Genomic DNA, 21,128 nt, shown 5'->3' on the forward strand with positions numbered 1-21,128 from the left:
TTTGCATGACAAAGGAACTGTTGAATCTTCTAAAAATAGACATTCAGCATGCGACTGGGTTGCCAAATCTGCTTCAGAACATTAACAGTTTTAAGATGAGGATGTAGTTTCTTAGCTTGAGGTTTGGGGAAAACTTGTTCACTGACAAAGGCTTTAACACTGTGCATTTTTCCATTTATGTCGCTGCCAACTGTGCTTGGAGATAGCTTCTTAAAAATTGATTAAGGGTGAATTTTCCAACAGTTTCAGGGATGTTTTGTTGCATGTTTAAGATAAGGTAAAATAACCAAATGCCCTCCCACTGGCTGACACACTACAGACCGATTCTCTTACTATGAACACCGCAAAAGAGGTGAAAGAATATGATGCTCTCAGAAGAAGCTGAAGTACAGTTTGTCAATAGGATTATGCACCTTTAATTTTTTTATGGGTCTCACACCTTCTCTTATTTTATTCTTTGAATGCAAATGTGACTCACTTCCTACACATCCTGTTTCACTCCAGGATCTGTGAACACCCACATCTCCAGGAAGTGGAAAAGCCTGTTCGACTCCAGCTGACCGCTCCGATAAGTAAACAAGTTGGGAGATTTAAAAATTGATTTGCTGCACAAAAACTTGCCAGCGTCCAGTGTTGAAAAGTGCTGTGACTGGGTTGCTGTGGTAAAACCGAGAGGAGAGTCTGGGTCAAATGTCAACAATTCCCTGCCTGGTGCAGGCTTTGGACACTGACCTTTACTGTTATTATTAGAACAGAATAAAACTTGCATGGTGTCCTTCAGTAGCATCATAAACCCAGCCCGAAAAAGTCTTGATTTTGGTCTTGGTCTTTAGCACTTATTAGATTGTTTGAGAATCATGTCATCAAATTAACTATAATCGGCTGGTTTATGATGGACGGTTGGTTCAGTTAATTTTCTATGGATGTTTTTAATGCCTTCAGGGCCAGACAAAACTGAAACACCTTAAGTATAATGTCAAATTTCGCCCAACTTGAATCCACCTTACATTACAGTCATACTGCAAATTTTCCAACCAAATTTGTCTTGTGGCTGGCAAGTCAGGACAGGACCGCATTGTACTTTTTAAAAAGCACAAACATGTTAACAGCATTTCTAAAACGAGCACTCTCCATCATTGTTATTTACACGAGGAATGCTTAACGCTATTGACTCACTCGACTGTTCCAGCCCCTTCCCATCATTCCTTCCTGGCCCTGGACCTTTCCCTGCCAAACCTCGCCTGTGTCTTCCAACCCGCCAGCCCATCGAACAGCACAAACCACTGCAGCAGCATTCCAGGAGGCTCCTCCAAGACATGGCAGGGATAAATCATAAGGAATAAGGAGGCCTTGTTTCCATGGAGGGTGAAAGAGACCAGGGAGCTTACAGACGCTGCGCTAACCAGTCGACACAGGAAACTTACATATGTACACACGAGCATGCTGGTGGTATGCTATTGGGTGGATTTGTTTGCATATTTTTGTTGCAGTGGAGCCAAATGTGACCCTGAATGAGTTACACCACAAAACAGTGGGAAACATTCATGAGATAAAGGCAAGTTGCCAGAGTGATGACATATATGCATGCTCACACGCACACATCCCGCATGTGGTCCAGACCCGCTGCTGTGCGGAACATAAACTGAAGCAAAGAAGCTTTAAAGCAAAGAGCTGCTTGCTGTATGTTGAAATCAGATGACAACATCCACAAAGAGTCCTAAGATGAATGTGAAGGGGGTGCAAAATACTTTATATTTTCATGTCTTTAGGTTTCTTAAACAATCTGGCAAATCAAACAGTCTGAGAGGGTAAAATGCCAAGTACACATCCAAAGTAATGACTAGCTGGTGAGCACAGCAGATCACAGTGGACCAAAGCATAACTGAAAACAGAAAAAGTGTGCGTGCGTGCATGTTTTCAATGGAGACGTAACTATAAGTGTGCAGATGCCTCGACTTCTTTGAAAGGAGAGTGAAGTTTGGGCTTTCAACCACCAGGTGACCAGAAACACAACATCAGGTGAACTGAATGTTGCTCTGTGTATGGCAGCAGTAGTGGAACAACAACAGCAAAATCTACAGTATGCAATAAATTATCAAGAATTTGAAACCAATTACAGAGTAAACGACATTTAACCACACACAGTCCGGAGCCATTTAATCACCATCAAAAAAAGGTTTCTCGTCTTGAGAAACAGACATTCTAACACAAGTCTTGCTCATCTGAGTTATTATACCAAAATTTCCCACCGTAAATCAAAACGCCCCAGAGAACCCACAGATTAAGAGCCAGGTTTGAGCTGAGACACCAGACTCCTGTCAGACAGGAGAGCCTCTGTCTCCAGTCCACAACCTGGGTGTCCAGCCAGATTTCAGGCAGTATCCCAGCCACAACAACCCCGTCCCGACGAGCCTCCACCTCACCATGGACAACCGTAACAACTACAATGAGTTCACTCAGTGTAAACCCTGTGGGGTGAGAACGCATCCGTCGCCGAGCTACAGCGTCCTCAGGGCTCCAATAACAGACGTCCACACAGAGAGGGGCTGCGGCTGGATGCGAGGGAAAACCAAAAATGAAGAGGAGCCAGAGGCGATTAGCCCTTCTTCATCAAAGCACATTAGTGAACATCTGTCTTTTGGATGTTCTGCACAGACATTTTCATGAGCTTCAAAATTTAATGATGGAACCGCATGTGGTTTCAGATTTTCAAAGTTTAGCAGAATGAGGGCAGAGAAAGGGAAACATATCACTAATCCTTCCACTGACAACAAAAATTACAAGAACGTTGGCAAAAATGGTTTATGGGTTTTAAAGGTGCTATAAGTCAGATTATTTGACTGCTTCAGAAACTCACTTTCCATCTCTTCCCTTTGGAACAACTGGTCAAAAGACATTTATATCCTCACAGTCATTAAACAGATGATAAAGCAGCTGCAGTATTACAACATTTAGCAGAGTGATATACAGTGTAAAACACAACACGATATTTCTTTGTCAATTACAGTGTAGCAACTGAAGATGCAAGAGACCTTTTCATCTTGTTGCAATTTCTTGGGTCACCAACAGAGGTCAGTCCGTCCAAGTCACCAAGTTATGATCACACCACAAATTCTGACCCCATGAACCACTTTCCGTTACTTTTGTCGCACCTAAATGACTTAACGTGTGAAAATGTACATGAGTCAAAAAATATAAACCAATGAAATTCATTAAGTGTCAATCACGTGCACATGGTGTAGTATAAATAAATCACCCATACACTGGCTCACATCATATGTTAAAAACATTTACCTTCATCACACTCTCATTAAAATCAGAACAGGCCTCATTAAAATGCCATAAAAACTCAGAGACGCTGCATAAAACATAATAACACTCCCACCAAAACATTCAAACAACTGTCTTTTACAATGTAGCATAAAAAGGGAAGTTGTGGCAGGTTGAAATAATAAACACATAAAACAAAATCAATGCAGCGCAGCAGTTATCTTCACCTCTGGCGAACTGCAAACTGCTGGCGACAACCTCATTGTGTTCCATGACAAATTTACTGTTCAAGGTCAGCGCGGAGTCAGCTGAAGAAAGCATCACCGTCTGCCCAAATCCACACTCGTATTTGCACAAAGACTTTACTTATTCCGCACTTTTGTGGCCTGAGACAATGAGCATGCCACTGCCATACTGCGTCCTGTTTATTTTTATTCGGGGGGGTAACGTCACTGGATAAAGCCAACATAAATGTTTGGTCCCGAGTAAACCAATGTAGGGATTAGCATTAGCAAAAAATGGATCAGAAATGTGCCAAAGCTCTAATTTCTTACCAAATTTACCTTCCTAGCATTTTTTTCTTCTTACGTCTCCTCCTTTAAAACATTTCTTGTCCAATGTCTGTCATCACCAGAATGAATGACTCATGGCCCTGGCCATCCTGATTATTCTCCCAATTGCAGCCACAAAATGGCTTTGCCTGGTTTTCAGAGGTATTTGGGAGAATTCTCCTCAGATGTTTTGGAAACACACAGCTTTTGTTCCTATAGTAATATTTGGGTAGAGCGATGGTTTTGGGGATGTTTTTGGGGAAAGGGAGAAGAGGTAAGAATCAGGGCAGACTGGAGAGGGAAAAGAGAAGGGAGACATTTCAACATTTCTCCCCACCAGTCACAACTAAAACCACTAAGAATAGCCTTGTTACGCTCTTCCCCTGTGCACTTTCCCTCCCTTCTCTCCGTCATTCATTCCTCCCTTCCTTCCTTTTCATTTTACTTTCCCGATGCATTCTTCCCCTTTTCCACTGCAGATTGGGATCAAATGTGGCGAGCGTGACTGTGAAGAGGCAGAGCAGTGGAAGATGTGATTCAGTGTGAGGAAGCAGAGACGATGCACCACATAGTTTGACTTCCTCTTCAGTTTTCAGGATTTTCTTTTCCTGCAGCTCAGGATACAGATGATGTTGCTTTTTGCAAACTCATGTGTGATTGCGAATTATGAAAAGGTATTTTCGTCCCTAATTAGAAAAGTTTTAGCATGTGCTTAATGAAGAGGTTAAACCAAGCCTACTTTAAGTAATTCTTTTGGCTTTGTGATTACCTGTGGACATTTATTTAGTTGATTCATGAAAAACTCTCATGAAAATCTCAGTCGACCACTAATGACTCACTAATAATAAGACGTAAAAGATGGTTTGTGTCTTACCTTCACTTCACATTTTTTATGGCAGGACAACCGGCACGCTGAAAGAAAAGCAAAGCTAGGTTTACATTTGTTCATTTAAAAAGCAAGCATATATTTAAAGATACACTCTTCTGACTTCCAACATCCACACAGGAGCACACATTCACCTTTATGGAAAGGAAAACCCTTTGTTTCTTTCTAAATAAATCAGGAAATAAAGCTGAGTGCAGCAGGTGAGGAGATAAGTGCTCCTCGCTGCACATGATTACTCTGAAGGCAAAGACAACCTCATGTGTTCAGCGTTTTACTCAAGAGTGACTCTATTTGCTGCTGAATGTGCTAAAAACAAATTGCAACAAGGTCAGCTCTCATCCTGACACTGAACAGTGGTGCTGCCCCCAAGTGGCCACAGAGAGCCAACATCCAAACATCCACGCTTTGAATATCACTTTTTGATTGAAAATGTTTATGTGGGGGTGTTAAAATAATAAAACACTGGTATAATATGCTACATGAAGCAGTAAAAATATACCAAAACTATGATTAGATATTTCTTTAAAAGAGCTTTAAATACGAGTTAGATGAGATAATATTTTTGTCATTATGTGAAACTGAGAGAAAGTGTGTTGACCTTCAGGCATGAAGCAAAGCTGTTTTGATGTCTGCACAGGTACGACCCTTGACCCCCCAACACACACCTGCTGTCTTGTTGTCAGACTAGGTGGTCCCCAGGTGGTGCGAGAGTGTGTAGACGTGTTCCTGATGTGTGAGCGGAACAAGTGAGGTTGTGGGTGGTCTTATAGAGAAGCAGACCGTTAGAAAAACACTTCGCTTGATTAAGGTAAACCTGTGTAATGGTGATAAATAGCTTACTTGGTAATTTTGTGAGTAAAGCACTGACTGATAATTATTTGGAGATGGTAAGCGTTAACTGAATATTTGTCCATTCAATCAGAGAGGCAGCTGTCCAAACTAGCACAGAGTGTTACTCTGATACATGTGGACACATTGGAGTGTTAAACACATGTTCTTAGAACTTAAAACTGTGAAAGAACCTAAAACCTGATCTGCATTCAAAGTCCTCTGTGGGCCAAACTCAGCAATCGAAGTATATGACAGTAAATCACCAGTTAGGACATCATATTGATTCTTTGGACAACAAAATTTCTTGATAAGAAGCTAAGTGTGTGAGAAGATAATGCAATAAAAGTTCTCTGCATGCAAACTTTGTTTCTTTGAGATTTTAATTTTTTGTTTATCCTATTTTTATACTCTGCACTTTTCTCCTTTCTTGGTCGGGAATACTGCATGTGCAATGTCTGTAAAAACAAGAATTTCCCTCCAGGGATTAATAAAGGAATTCTGATTCTGATTCTGATTCTGATTTCACTCTCATGAAAAATGAAATGAAAATCTCTCATGTGTTCCAAAATGTTACAAACAGCTTGTTAGCTAACCATCATAACAGCCTTTCCAACACAACAGTGTTTCTGTTGGCTTTTAATATTACTGATATTACTATGATTTCATTGCCTGAATGATTAGCTGATAATAAATGTCATTATTGCCTGTCATGTAAGTGAAAACCCTAACCTCAATATGACTCTGAAACATCTTTTAGTAATACAAAACCCTTGCACATAAATTAAATTTGTCACTGATATCACTGATAAAATATCTGTGCACATGCTACATGAATTCCAGGTTTTGAGAATTAAACTTTTCTAAAAAGAAATCTTCAAAAATACTTGTGCAAATAACTGCATTGGTTTCATTCTAAGTTTCCTTTGCAATATATCAAGGAAACCTGGAGCTGATCCATGCAGGCACCACAGGGGATCATCATCATCATGCGGTTTTATACACTGTTAATGAGTCCCGCTTATCCACAGGAGGCTCAAGTCTACCCTCACAGTGCCTCATCTGAGGAAATAAGAAAAGGAAAACATGCAAAGCCCGAGTGCAGAGACTTGATGCACTCATGAGCTGACTTTTTTCTGCTATTTTGCATCCTTTGCAGGTGATTGTTTGCTTTGCAGGGAAGCACATAAAGCTCTGTGCAAATGTAAATAATTTCCAGGGTTTCTGATGGTTGCAGCCAATTAAAAAAAAGCACATCAGAAATTGCTGAAATATTACCTTAAGCGATGAAGAGCACAAAATAAATCATAAATCAGACAACCATGCAGATAACAATATAATCTCTCAGTTAGGACATCCTAAACATACGCACTCATCTGGAGGAGTGTGCAGCGCATCATCTCATTGTCACATCTTATCTCTTGGCCACAAGCCCTCTAGCAACGTGGCCTTTTTTCCGGGGCCCCTAGCAACACTTCCTGGTAACTGTAAAGGGCAGGAAGGATGGTCAGACTAACATGTGTCTGTTTGTTTTGCTTGTGCACATGCAGCAGATTGAAAGGCTTGCATTTAGTAGCACAAAAAATATTTTTTGTTGATTAAACCGAGCCTGCACATGTAAAGCCGCTGTAAGACTTCGAGAGGCCGTTTTGGGGCTTTTAGCTGGATGACTTTGTGCTTTGCCATTTGGCAAGGAAAGCTTATTGCAGTCTACTGTATTTTAACATAGAGGATGAATGAACAAAAGAGGGATGAAAGGGAAAGTAATTCTCCTGCGCTCCCCTTTGCACTCTCTTTCCTTTGTTTTCCATGTCTATCTCTGAATCCCCCTCTACCCCAATTTCTCTCTCTTTATTCTGCCTCACTCCACCCCCCACTCCTCACCCCTCTTTCCCTTTTTTCCCTCTTATCTAGGCTAATGCAGCAGCAGCAGCCATGCTAATTTTAACAGCAAATCCTCAGCCAAAGCCCTATGCAGGCCCGCTCTCCTTCTGCCGGGCTTCTGAGTGTTTGTCAACTCGGTTTCTGCTAAAGACGCTGTGTTTGTAGTTCAAAAAGGCGAGAGGGAATGAAATGCATGAGAGAGGTGGCAGGACTGAGTCGAGAAAGAAACAGAGAAAGTGGGAGGCTGCCCAGGAATCCTCTAATGTTAATTTCCCCTGGACTTTTTTTGGAGAGATGACAAAAACCTTCACTTGTTCTAAAATTATAATCTAAATCAAAATGGTGACGAGATTGCGGAGGAAGAGGGAAAAGAAACCAAAATGAAACAGCAGACATTTGTGTGCATACACACATACTTTCGGGGCACGAAATGAGAAGATTGGTATCAGTTCTTCACAAGAATGAGGTTAGCTTAGTTTATTTTAGCATAAAGACTGAATGCAGGGGGAGCAGTTATCCCTGTGCACACAAGATTTACATGGGAAGCTACGTGTTCTCTTCTCTTTTAATTTTTGCAAAAAAAACCCAAAACAAATATATGTATTGTTTGTCAAAATGTTGAGAAATATGAGTTTCTCTTATAGCTAATTTCAGCCTCCATTAAGGTATGGATGTTCGATGAGCATCAAACCAAACAAGCTCAACATGAATGAATATATGAGTTGGATGCTTTGCACAAGGGCCAATCAAAAGCAGCAGCAGCAGATAAAAAGAAAGTCACTCAGAATCACTTTCTCATACGTTCCAGGAACCTTTTTCAACCTGGCCACCGTAATCTCCCATCTGGTCAGATTCAAAGTTGAACGCCCAGCAGAACTGAACATGCCAGACACTCACCTTTGCAGATGAGGCCCTCCTTGGTGATGGCCTGCTTGCATATATCACAGCTCTTGGCCTTCTTGAATGGCTTCAGCTTGAAGGTGTGTGTGTGGACGCCCTCCAGTTCGTCGGGCTGAGGGGAAAAAGAGGAAGGAAGGGAGATCGTAGTCAGTTGAGTCGATGCCAGCGGGTCCACGGCCAACAGAAACACATTTGGTATTCATCAATGATACATTCGTCTGCACGTGGGGGTTTGATCTCTTTGATGGGCTTTGACGGCATTTGGTTTCAGTTGACCGGTTCACTTGTGTCTTTGTTATTCTAAATGTTTTTTTTTTCACTTAGATGAACTTTTGTGAGAAAATGAACAGTGCTCCTTCCAAAAACTTGATAGAAAAGATTACAGTTCAATAAATGTATAATAATGTTTAAAACTGAACTAAAGCCCAGTTTATACAAAAAATGGTAAGACAGCAGCTACGGCAACATAATAAACATGCAGCACTGTTACACAATTATTTGTATTATCAACTTTTTCTACCATAAAATATGTTTTTTTTTATATTTAATCAGAGACTTGAGATTTTGTGTCACGATGTTTCCCACACTCACACTGACATGCACACACTGACATGATGGCCCGCCCACCAGCAGAGGATGTTTTCACTTTGAAGTTCTCTAATTAAATGACTAATTAATGATGACGAGGAGAGAGAGGAGGGAAAAAGCCTCACAGCAGCCAACAACCTCAAAAACTCGAGGAATGATGTGTGTCTTTTTTCAGTATGTATGGCTGTGGCTGTGTGTGTGTGTGTGTGTGTGTGTGTGTGCGTGTGTGTGTGATTGGGGTGTTGAAACATTTCTCAGAGCAGCCTGAGGACACAACAGTTCTAGAAGCTGCAGCATCCTGTGCAGAGCAGCGATGCAGGAGTAGTGCACGTGATTTTTGTCTCCTTTGAAGCAAAGACATTGAGACACAAGTGATGATGATGATCATGATGAAGGTGGGTTTGTAGAGGATGTGTGCATGTTGCTCCTTGGCAGGACAGCAACAAGGAGGATCCCCAGAAAATTCATCCCCTGACTTAACTCATTTACTCCTGACACGTGGTGACATTTCCAACACAGCATTACCAAATTAAAACGCAATTTTCCCTCCAAACAGCTGCACATTACTCAGGGTCGGTTTGATTAGTTTAACCTGGAGTGTTCCAAGTTCAGCTAAGAACAGTGTAACTGGGTCACCAGGTCTGTCTGCGAACCCTAAAGTGGCTCAGCCTGACAGTGAATGGTTTAGAGCATCATGAAATTACATTTTGGGTCTGAGTGATGCATTTTCTTGCTGTTACATGAATTCTGTTGTACAAGGCTTTTTGGTTCTTATCGGTTACTATATTCCCAATCTTAAGTTGAAATTTAACATCTTCCTTACAATCCTGGATACTCCTCTCCTCACTCCTGGGCTCGCTTTTCCCAGCATCACTTTGCCTGTACAGCCTTCTTGGTGAGCCATAATAATGATGTCATTTCCTTTGTGTATTTGTGCAGCTGGGCCGGTCTGGGTTGGGCTCCGCTGGACCATAAATCTCAGCGCTCTTTGTTGAAAACAGTATTTTACAGACACCAACTATCACCTTGAAAGCAGGCATGAACCAGCCCCCCCTCGGAATAATTAACACAAATTCAACCAATCCCATTAATCACCTGACAGATTCTGATTTTGTACTGTGAGTGAAAATATTTCAGCTAAAAATGGAAGAGTGCTTTTCAACGCCAGTGTTCTGCAGTGTTCACTGTCGGGCCAACCCTCAACAATTTGAGCCAATTAAAGAAGAAGAAAAAGAATTATAAACCTCTACCTGTAGTAAACTTTACCATCTGAAGCGAAACAAGGTCTATGCCTGCAGAAGTAAAACATTTCTATAATGTGTGTTACATCGCGTTCTGATTACATGCATAGAGGTGGGGCCAAGCAAGACACCGCTTTTTGAGACCACTTCAACCAACCATCAAATCGGCTCATTTTAGCAATCGGTGGGACATTTTGGAGCCATCTTTGTGGCATCAACTGTGATTATTTTGAAGAACATGTCAGGAAATGTTTCACTCATGTCTGGACTGATGAAATGAGGTATTTAAAGGCACAACCTCATATTTTTCCAACCCTAAGTAATTCTAGTGTCTAAACCTATCCAGACCTGAAACATAATGTTATCACAACATAACATTAATACAAAGAAAGTTTAAACACAATCCCAAAACTTCACTACGTGCTACAACACCACCCCTTTCACTGCTAACTTTAGTCACTACTACTACCACTGCTGCTACAACCAGAACTACTCCAACTACAAAGGACTCCAGGTGTGACGAGGCTCTGATGAAGGTTGCATAATCCTTTGCTTCGTTGTCTTTGAGCTCATTTTCTGGTTGCTTTCTGAAGCCTGCTGGCTTTCCTCTCTCTGTCTCTCTCTCTCTGTCTGTCTCTCCATGTGCCGCAGTTGATTTGGCTCAAAGCTCTTACAAAAGTGTATTTCTCAGCATTTTCGCTCCCCTATCTCCTTAAATCTTAATGGCTTTTGTCACACCGTGGCATGCTGGCTATAAGCTCCGCAGAGGAACCATGGCTGACCTTGGCTGCACACAGCCAGATGCGGCGTGTTACAACAGGTAGCTTCAAACAAACAAACAAACAAAAAACAAAAACAAAAAAAAGTTTAATGAACAACCTCTCTGCCATCCATCTCATTAATAACATTTTTCCTTTCTTGAGTTGGTTGATATAATGAACAGCAGCTCAGGTTTAAACACAGACACACCACGGGCACAGTGTCATCACAGGGAAAGGATGTAATCTGAGATGACTGATATCCATCACGATTACTGGAGGACCTCTGAGACGGGAAAATTAAAAGGGACAATGAGCAGAAAAGAGCAAACAAGACAGCATAATATGGGAAATGATCAGAAATATAACATGTAAATGTGAGTTTTTAAAAACATTTTCTTGACTAATTGCTCACTGAATCTTCTTGTTTCAACATAGTGATGTCTGGAGAAAAATGAAATAGAAATAGAAAAATCACACAGATAAATGTGGTCCAAAACGTGGGATAAATCTTACTGTCTAAACAGGAGATTAAATGACTGGCTAAGGTGGACATCTTTTGCAGTGTGGGCCTGGCTGGGTTTATAAATAGCGGGTGAAGCACCTTGGTGCCACTCTGCAGCCCTGATGTTTAAGATGACCTGGCAGAATGCCGCTGGCTAAACCAATCAGACGCAGCCAGCTGTGTCACAGGCAGGAGCCATGGTTACCTGGCTGCCACGGCAACTGGGGTCAATGTGTCCTGTCAAATAATGATGGATGAGGGATGATATAAAAAAAAAAAAAGGAGAGTGAGGGAAAAAAAAAATCACAAGTTTGCACACACGCAAAAACAAAAACGCATGCACATCTTGGCATTCAGGCCCACGGCGAGTAATGCCACAACAGGAGTGCAAATGGTTCTTGGATGGCTGCCATGTAGCATCTGGGACTCTACTTTTTTTCACAGAAAGAGGGAAATGGGCGTCAGTAGCTACCCTAATCACCAGAGAGATGAAGTGGACCTTTACAGAGATACAGTATTAGCATGTAGAAGTAATACATAAAAAAAGGCCTGAGTATTGATTATCCTTATCAGTGCAGAGCCAGATATGGGTTTCAAACACCAAAGAAATGGCCTTTTATCAGTAAGGATTTCGCTAACCAAGAAAATCCTGGATGACCATGAAAGAAACCAAACAACTTTGAGTGACTTTTAAAGGTGTGGATCTTTAATGAAAGCTGTGTTTTTGATTTCTAAAAGAAAAAAAAACCTGCCAGCTATCCAAAAAGACAAGCCAACACATAAAACCAAAAATCCCAAGCCCTGTCTTCTGTGTCGTGTTAGAAAGAGACTCCCAGGAGAGGCCAGAGAGAGAAAATGGGGAGTTATGTGGAGAGACGGAAAGGGAAAGAGTGAAAAAGAAGGGAAGGGAAATGGATGTAGATGGAGAGAAAAAAAGGGCATAAAGGGACAGAGGGATAAGAGCCGAGGATGGAGGAAGAGGAGAAGACGAGTGTGTGTGGGGGTGTGTGTCCAGGCTTATAGACAGCAGACCCAGTAAATCAAAGCTCTGTGCTCTTCTCCCCCAGTTGCACTTAGCTAATGAAAAGCATCACTACGCTACCTCGACCGCGACCCCACTTAGAGCCAAGATGTGGGAGCGCAGAGGGGGAGTGAAAGGAAGGGAGGGAGAGGGGACGACTTTCTCAAAGGCACATGCTTTTTCCTCCTGCAGGGATGACGCATGGACACAAAATACTCCCATCACACATGAGCAATTGCAAAACGTGCACGTATTTAATCATGGATGGATACCAAAAGACATGCACAGATATATGTGGGATAAATGTAAAAGAACAGGCTCATTCCAGTTAGATGCAAAACACAGATATACTAAACTTCTGATTCCCAACATTTTAAAAAGCTCTAAGACACAGGTCAACACAACTGTTAATGTCACAACGTTGCCCTGATCACTATGTTTGGACGCGTCTCACGTTTATCAGCCATACACATAAAAAGGAGAGAGAGTCTCAATATAAGGGTAAATGTTTGTAGGCTGGACGTCCTGTTTATACCAGGTACATTTTGAGCTGCCACATCTGGGACTAAGGCCCGGACACCCAAAACCACATTCACACTTACACACATACATCAACACAAACTTCCCTCGTCCATGGTCAATGTGCCTCCTCTAACGTAAAAACTCCACATGTGGTTCCATTTACAGCTCAGTCCGAGTCTTTCTGCATGAACTGGATGAATGGTTTAGAAACACAAAGAGGGCTGGAGTAAAGATGTACGGTATCATTTTGCATAATGATGTCATTTAAAGCAAACCCTGTAGTCCATTAATTGCTCAGTCAGATTGTCCCCAAACTGTCTCAAAGGAACAACAGCCACATAAACACAGCCTTTTAGAGACTAAAAGTAGAAGTTGAAGACATTTCTTTTTACATGTTCTCATAAAATATGGTCCTCTTTTCAAAAAACACATAAAAATTCATCTGATCTTTTTAGGCCTCCTGAGAGGACTTTCTGGAGATGAAATTGACAGCATATGAGTTTTAAAGGCTCTGGTAAATACCCTTGCTTTCATATAAAGGCCGTCTGCTGTAAGTTATATACAAAGTGAGGAATAAAGTGTGTGAGCGAGGCGAGTGGCTGTCGGAATGAGGGACTACCTGGCTGATGGACGATGTGAACAGAGGCAGCGAATGAGACAAAGACCAAGACCGCCGAAACGAGCCAAAACGCTGGAAGACGTGACTCAAAGAAGTACAACGTGAGGATCAGACCCCACAGAAACTAACTGGCTGGGGAGAGAGAAGTCCTGCAAACACACACACAAAGATGAAAAAAGCAGAGCCACACCTGCTTTCAATTTCAACTAAACTGAAATTCTGTCATGAACAATGGGAGCCTTTGTGAGAGAGAGAACGAGGAACACGAGAACCAGCACGATGTTTGTATGCGTGTGAGCGTGTCATTATTTACATGTTTCATACACTCTCCTGTTCTAGAAAGAAGTTTTCATAAACACATGAAAATTGTGGCTGGGTGGTGCACTTCTAACTGCTTTAAAGGGCAACTACATCTATTGTTACAGCGCTGATGCCCTCCCCTACCTGAACACACACACACACAAAAGTTTGCTGACAACTAGTCAAAGTTGCTCAGGTGGACACATAAGGATCAGAATACAGCAGGGTATTACAGTTGACTCTAAAGAGACAATCATCAGAGGCAGAGGTCGAGGTATCCTGAATTTTAGTCCATGGCACGAGTCAAGCTCATATAAAGCTTGATCCCACATTTCCCATAATGCAGCTGAATAGCATCTTTAATTTGACTCTCACTCTTTCATACTCCACACTTAAGTTTGTAATGCAGTCTTACGGACATAAATTTGTGATTGGTACTTTTATGCCAACACTATGACATCCTCAGGGTTATTTATAAAGTGCTTCATGTCCACATCAGACTACTTTATAATGAAACTCTGGGAGGCTCTGCGTCACCTCGCTGTAAACCCTGCTCTCATTGGCAGCCTCCGCTCTTGAACTCCCTCTGAATCTGTGATCTCAACACACAGATGGCAAATCAAACGGCTCAAATTAGCAGCGAGATCAGTCTGTAACACAGTTTAGATGAAACCACACTGCCAGCTCAGCACAAAATAAAAAAATCAGCGGATCCTAAAACTCTTAAATTAAAAACTTGAAAATATGAATTCAAAGTTCATTGGGGCGTTGCCCTCTTCATCTATGAACATTTTTACTGTGGATGGGAAAATAACAGAGGGGAAAGTGAAACCCACCCTTATCAGGATAGTCATTATTCTGGTTATAACCCCCGAGGGTCCCTTCTTCACTGTGATTATTGTGGTATCAGTGAACGGCAGCACAGAAGGACCCATAATCATAGCAGAGCACGTCAAGCAGACTGTGACAGTGTAATGCACAGGCACAGAATCAGATTTTTTGTTTTTTACAATTTTAAGTCAATGATGCCACACATTTGTTTCCCTGTCTGTGTCCACACTTGAAGGGGAGTATGGATAAGTGCACAAGACCATAGATATGAGTTCAGGATGTTTTATTTATGGTACTGAGAAGACCCGATCCCAGAGGACTGACACTGTGGGTCAGATGCCAGATTGTAGTAGAGCCCCTCCTCGAAGCCGAGAAAGTGTGTGTGTGTGTATGTGAGCCCATGAGTACCTCCCTGTATACACATGTGATGTTATACTGATTCATCAAATACACCCACATAGATTTGTGTGTGCACATGAGGTTGGAGCTGTTATACTGTTTGCACGAGTGTGCGATATGATCAATACCAGGTGCAGACAGAGAGACACAAAGATCAATGAGCTGTGATCATGAACTCTAGGCTGCTTATGATCATTAGCCAGCTGCTAATGAACTTAGGATGCCATGTCTGCTAATGAGCTCTCTTTGAGTCTGTCTTAGGGGGGAAAAACATGCAGCGGCCTTTTCAAAGTCATCTACAGTCTCATCTACAGCATCCCAACCACCTCCTAAACTGAAATCCGGGGGCAGAGCAGTGCACAGTGCCCAGGGGAAGTGTGCCACAGCCGGGTCTCGGGCAGGGCTGGCAGTGGCCTGAGGGGCCTGGTGGGAGGCATCCAGTCAAATCTCATATAAATCACCTGGTCACATATACACAGAGCATCGTTCGGCCAGAGCGATGGCTGAGCTCTCTGGGGACAGTCTGACTCTCGAAGACACATTAACACACGTCATGCACACATACACACACGTGCATGAATGCACTGGTTGGAAAAGAGAGCGTGGAGAAGGCTCCAATGAGAGCTTGGAGGGATCTCTAGCTGCGGACACTCAGCCTGTGTGGCAGCTGAACGGGTCCCTTTGGAGGCTGTTAACCAAAACTAGGTCTGAGTGTAGATTCATGTCGTGGAGGTGGTCATCACCATCATCATCAAATCCACTAATATCCCCATTTTTATTACATGTGGGAAAAAAATCCTCTTGGGTTCTGCAAACCAAACCAACAATGATGTTAGCAGGATATAAATACAACAATAGAGCTTGGACAGCTCTTACTGCAGAAGGTCACAACCTTAAAAACGATAGTCACTGATGAAGCCACATGAGAGTACTTGACCCTTGAAAGTGGCCAGAGTTTTAAAAATAGCTAATTAAGGTGGATTTATGCTTAAGAGGGAGTTTCTTACTACTGTATAATAAAACAAGTAACCAAGTGTATGAAAAATGTTTTTCTGCTTCTCTTTGAGCAAATAATTCTACAATATATGTATCAGCACAAACAAAAACCAAAAACACTCCACAACCTGACAGTCTTTGACTGACAGAACGATCTTGTCCGTGTCCTTTTAAAGTAAACCAATAAAGATGATGCTGCTCTGAAGTTGTTGGATTTAACCATTCGGCCCACACATGCAGACGCCGAGACAGATTCATTACTCAAGAATCCCTCACTCAACGCAAGCTAATCACCAAGCAGGCCTAGCAGATGTGTGCTCTTATTAGCGGAGGGGAAATGACATTCCTAATACACACCAGGCCACACACACCCACACAGAGGTGACACACACACAGAGGCGTGGCAGGCAGTAACGGTCCAATCGAAGTCTGATTGATTTTCAGAGCTCTCAGGGGATTCTGTTCAGTCAATAAGGGACTCTGTTAGACAACTGGAGACATGATGGATATACCATACATCTTGACTTACAGTGTTCCAGCTGCCTTGGACTGGACTACATTATTAAAAAAAAAAGAAAAAAAAGAAAAAAAAGTAGTGTCTGAGCATTTCATTTCAAATTCATGATATAAAGAATTCTTTCTGCAGTGCAATAATTATTATTGTGTAATGTGAGCAATCGCGTAGTGTCACATTAAACAACCAGTATGAACAAAAAGCATGTAAAAAGGCCTACAAAGGCTTGATGTTCATCATTAAGTCAAACTTTGTAACATACCAAACTTATATGATTCAAAAATGACTGGTTTGAATCATTGGGCCTTTAACTGACTAACTAACTAAGTGACCTTTTCAAAAAACTCTGTTAAATGTTTAAAAAGATGCAATAGAAAATGCATGACTTGACTCCTCAAAGCAATGTCAACTGTACAAAGCCTTGTTTCATTTTTTGCCTCACTATTTTACAATAAAGACAACTCAGTAGTTTTGGCACTGTATGTTTCTGCAAACCCATGACAGGTTGAAACTTCATATGTGATATGTTTAAGCTTTTGTTTCAGTTTCATCCAGTCATATTTATGTTGACAACATTGAGGTTAAAGTCTGGTTAGGTTTAGGCATAACTTTAATAGAGTTAGGAAATGTTTTGGCTTAAAATGCCTGGACTTGCCACCACAAACACAACTGGAAAACGTCCCGACGTCTCGGTAAAAGTTTTGTTGCCACAAAGACAGCTGCAAAACGTCCGTTGAAGTGTTCTCAAACAGTGGTCTGTTGCCCTGCAGCCTTCTCGTCATCCCTTCCACCTACTGCGGAGGAACTCAGCTCACATAAAGCCTACATGTGATCTGAATTTAATATGATACATCTTGTATCGTAACGGTTTGCAGAAACTTTTCATTGTGGCTCCTGGGCTGGAGATGAAATAAAGAACACCTTGAACAAAATCTCAATTTTAATGAAGCACCCTGACGGCGCTTGGGTAAACACTGGCAGGAAATTCTTCAGTGAATATGTTAAAACTCACATCCCCAGCTCTGTGTCAAATAACGGTTGTTGTTATTCATTGCAGAGGTGCTTAGCATATTGTAGAGCAGTAACGAGCTCACAGACGCATTGGGCCAATGCAGTAGAAACTAGCCTGCATTTGTAGCTGTTTCTGTCAGCATGTCAAATCTAATATTCTCTCTCTGTGTGTGGGGTGATAAATTATTAATAGCATGTATTTGAGGAGCTTTCTTAGAACCCATTTCTTGCACGTCACTCAGCCTCCCCTGCTCGCTCCTCCTCTTCCTCTCTCTGCTGATGTCACAGCACTCATCTGCCTTTCCCCCGCTGCTTTCCTCTCCAACGCTTCGGTTTCTTTTTTTTGTTGTCGATTTGAGGGGAGATAATGTTGGATTGGAAGCACGTGCATCTGGAAGAGTCAATGTCTCGTTTTGCATATGAACTGCGTGGGAGCTTTTCCTCCTCCCTGCCTCTTTCCCCTTGCATCTAAATGGCCCTCTCCTCCACTGCAAGCTACAGGAAAGTAGGACAGATGCCTCATTTAACACTTGGGTGCGATCACTACGCTCTGTGTATACACTATACAACAAAAAAGCAATAAATCCACCTACTTCTCCAATATAGATGCTGTTACTCTGCAGCTAGAAGCATTAAAATGTAGCTAATGTGTGATGTGGCAACATGTTAACACAGAAAACCCACATCATGCGGCTGAGGAGCATCTTTTGCACATCAAGGCACATTTTGCACCACATGTCTAGAACAAAGGGCTTGTCAAACACTAGAGATACTGCAAGCCTAAAGTGTGACTTTATCTTCCTCTTCAAGAAAAGGACTTCACCTACTTTCACTTCTTCACACACATTTAGTGGTGTGTTGGCGTGCTTGACTTTTGTATTTTTCCTTTCTTTTTTTTTTTCCAACCAAGATGCTGCGTGGAAAGCCCCCGGTTCCTGACACACTCAGTCAGTCCCAGATAGGAGAAGAAGCAAGCAGCAGCAGATTAAATTATACAGGAGAAACCAGAAATAGCTCCAGTGCCGAGGTCGTGTGGACTCGACGCAAAAACGCCGTGATGCGAGTCGCCACAGAGCAGTCAACTAGATTAGTCATGCTCGGATCACAGAACGGAGTCAACTACTGTAGATCTGCGTTGGTAGTATGAGTATGAGAAGGAGATCATCTGAACTTGACCTCTAGTGACCAAAAGGTGGTCTCATTTCCGTATTTGATTAGTATGGCATTACACCTGCATAGACCTTCTCAATTCTGAGACAGACCTCCTTCAAAAAAACCAAACATTCGTCAACTTAAAGCCAAATATTAACATCGAAAACATACCAGCGTCAGAGGCAACAGTGGTGCTGCTGTGTTATCTCAAAAGGAACCACTGACCATGAACTCCTCACCTCTTCACACTTCACACATAAACATAACCACCCACTGGACAACACCCTCAGTCTTTCAGAAAAGTCAATAAAGCTCTGAGCAGACAAAAAACCCATTTGATCTTTCATAAATGTGACTCTAGCCGGTTTGAATACATCTCTACCTTGTCTTATGCCGCTCTTTCTCTTTCTGAAAATCTGGATCTTTTTCCATGGTGACCTCAGCTGGATCCTAATTTCTTACCCAAAACATGCAGGAGAGACAAACCCACGTCCTGGCCCTCCCTGCCAGAGCAGAGGGCAGAGACAGAGAGACGGAGGGCATCCTGAGAAAAGTGCCACTCGGGGGCTCACGGCAGAAGTCCACGGTATTCCCAGAGATTCCGGCTTTGGTGACACAGATCCATGCCAGACGTGCGAGGTGCACAGAGGACAGGGAAGGGAATGCTCTCGTTTTCTCCCTCTGATGGCCTTAGTCAGCCTCCTGCATCTGAGCTCCCTCCCGCTCTTATTTGCTTGTTCTACCTCTTCCACTCCTGGTCCTTCTCTCCCTCTCCTTCTCTTCCTTATTCGCTCGCTCACTTCTGCCCTCCTCTCTGTCTCTCTTGAAGTGTGGTAACTTTATTCCATGGAGGAAAGAGGGGGGAGGTCAGTCTCTGCTTTTATTTTTCTCCCTCCCACAACTCCCCTCTCCTCAAATGATCCTTGTTAGTCCCTCATTACCCCCCCCCTCTCTCTCTCTCACACACACACACACATTATCCATTGACCACCCTCCACCCCTTGGGTTTCCTTGCATTGCATACCTCACCTCTCTTTCCCTAAACCTTTCCTCTGCGAGCATGCTCGCTCATGTCAGCGCTAATGTCACTTCAATTTTTCATTGGCAACCCCTTCTTGTTTCCAGATCTCCTGCTTCAAAAATATCTGCAGGACTCACCGGCTGCCGTGACAAAGTTGGCCAGGCTCATCACTGCTGTTGTACAGATATAAAGAGATGCACGTGCAGCCTCATGCACGCACTACAACAAATGCCACGTGCAAATATGTACACAATGAAGAACATGTGGCTACACTGAACTATGCATCATTCTTCTTGGAGTAAAAGAAGTGACATTCAAAACAAATAGCTGATATAACTTATTCTGAAATCCAGTCTAATAAACCACAAAAGCAAATTATCTGCCTTCTCTTTTCTGCTGTGTTACTGAGGTGCTGCATCAGTTTAGTATTACACTCCAAAACACCAGCTCCGAAGCTTCAAACTGAACTAGTGGCAGCGAAAGCTTCAAGTCTCCTTTAAGACAAAAAGTTGCACTTAAACACGGCGCAGACTTCAGCTGATGGACAACTGGTGTGTACATTCCGCGACAGGAAATAACTCTCCATAGCAGCAGGTAGCAGTAGGCTGTATTTCAGTTTTCCTGTTCAGTTTTCCTGCGGTATCATAAAACAGACTTTTCTGGGCTCACATCAATTGTGTTGACACTCTATAACAGTGTTGTGTTAAATCAATATTCTTCTGCTATTTTATTAATTAGAAATATGCCCTATTGTGTTGTTAAATACATTCTCTTATGCCTCTGGGTCATACAGGTCTCTGTTTACATTTAAATGAACCTGTTATCTGAAGTGACTGACATTAACTGAACAGCTTGGGGACCAACATCTCCCGTGAACAAAGTTTTAAAACTGATCCCTGCTTATATCACTAAATGTGCATTTCTCAACTTCCGAGGTCCTCTGCATGTGCACATATGAAATATTTTTACATGCATGTTTTCAAACATTCTTGATCACGTATGTGAGGTATTGCTATTTTCATGTGTACATCTATATACAGTACAGCACTGAATCAACATTATATCAGCGGGGCAGGCATATTACATCACTCCACAGTCAGATCCATAAAGGGCTAAGAGCCAATTCATTTTGAGAAAACACCCTCTATTGATCCCTGCTGCACTCCATCACTTCCACTGTAACAGTTACCTCAATCCATAGGCTAACCTGACACATAATCTGTGTGTGTGTCTGTGTGTGTGTGTTTGTGTGTCTCCTGCTGTGTGTACTCTATTAACATAACGTCAGCAAAAAGCACAGTTTGGACACATTGTGGAAATGCTGTTGTGCT

At 42.2% G+C, this 21,128-nt stretch overlaps 1 protein-coding gene across 7 annotated transcripts in view; it reads right to left on the minus strand.

Moving 5' to 3' along the window:
- tns1a (tensin 1a) overlaps positions 1-21,128 on the minus strand; it is a 75,617-nt gene that overhangs the window by 49,586 nt on the left and 4,903 nt on the right. For all 7 annotated transcript variants that reach the window (XM_046381718.1, XM_046381715.1, XM_046381716.1 and 4 more), the window contains exons 2-3: positions 8,317-8,431; positions 4,696-4,733 (exon numbers count right to left, since the gene is read on the minus strand). In XM_046381718.1, the coding sequence (XP_046237674.1) occupies positions 4,696-4,733; positions 8,317-8,431 (153 nt within the window). The remainder of the gene's footprint in view (positions 1-4,695; positions 4,734-8,316; positions 8,432-21,128) is intronic.

This window comes from Scatophagus argus, chromosome 24, assembly GCF_020382885.2.
Source record: "Scatophagus argus isolate fScaArg1 chromosome 24, fScaArg1.pri, whole genome shotgun sequence".
NCBI lineage: Eukaryota > Metazoa > Chordata > Actinopteri > Scatophagidae > Scatophagus > Scatophagus argus.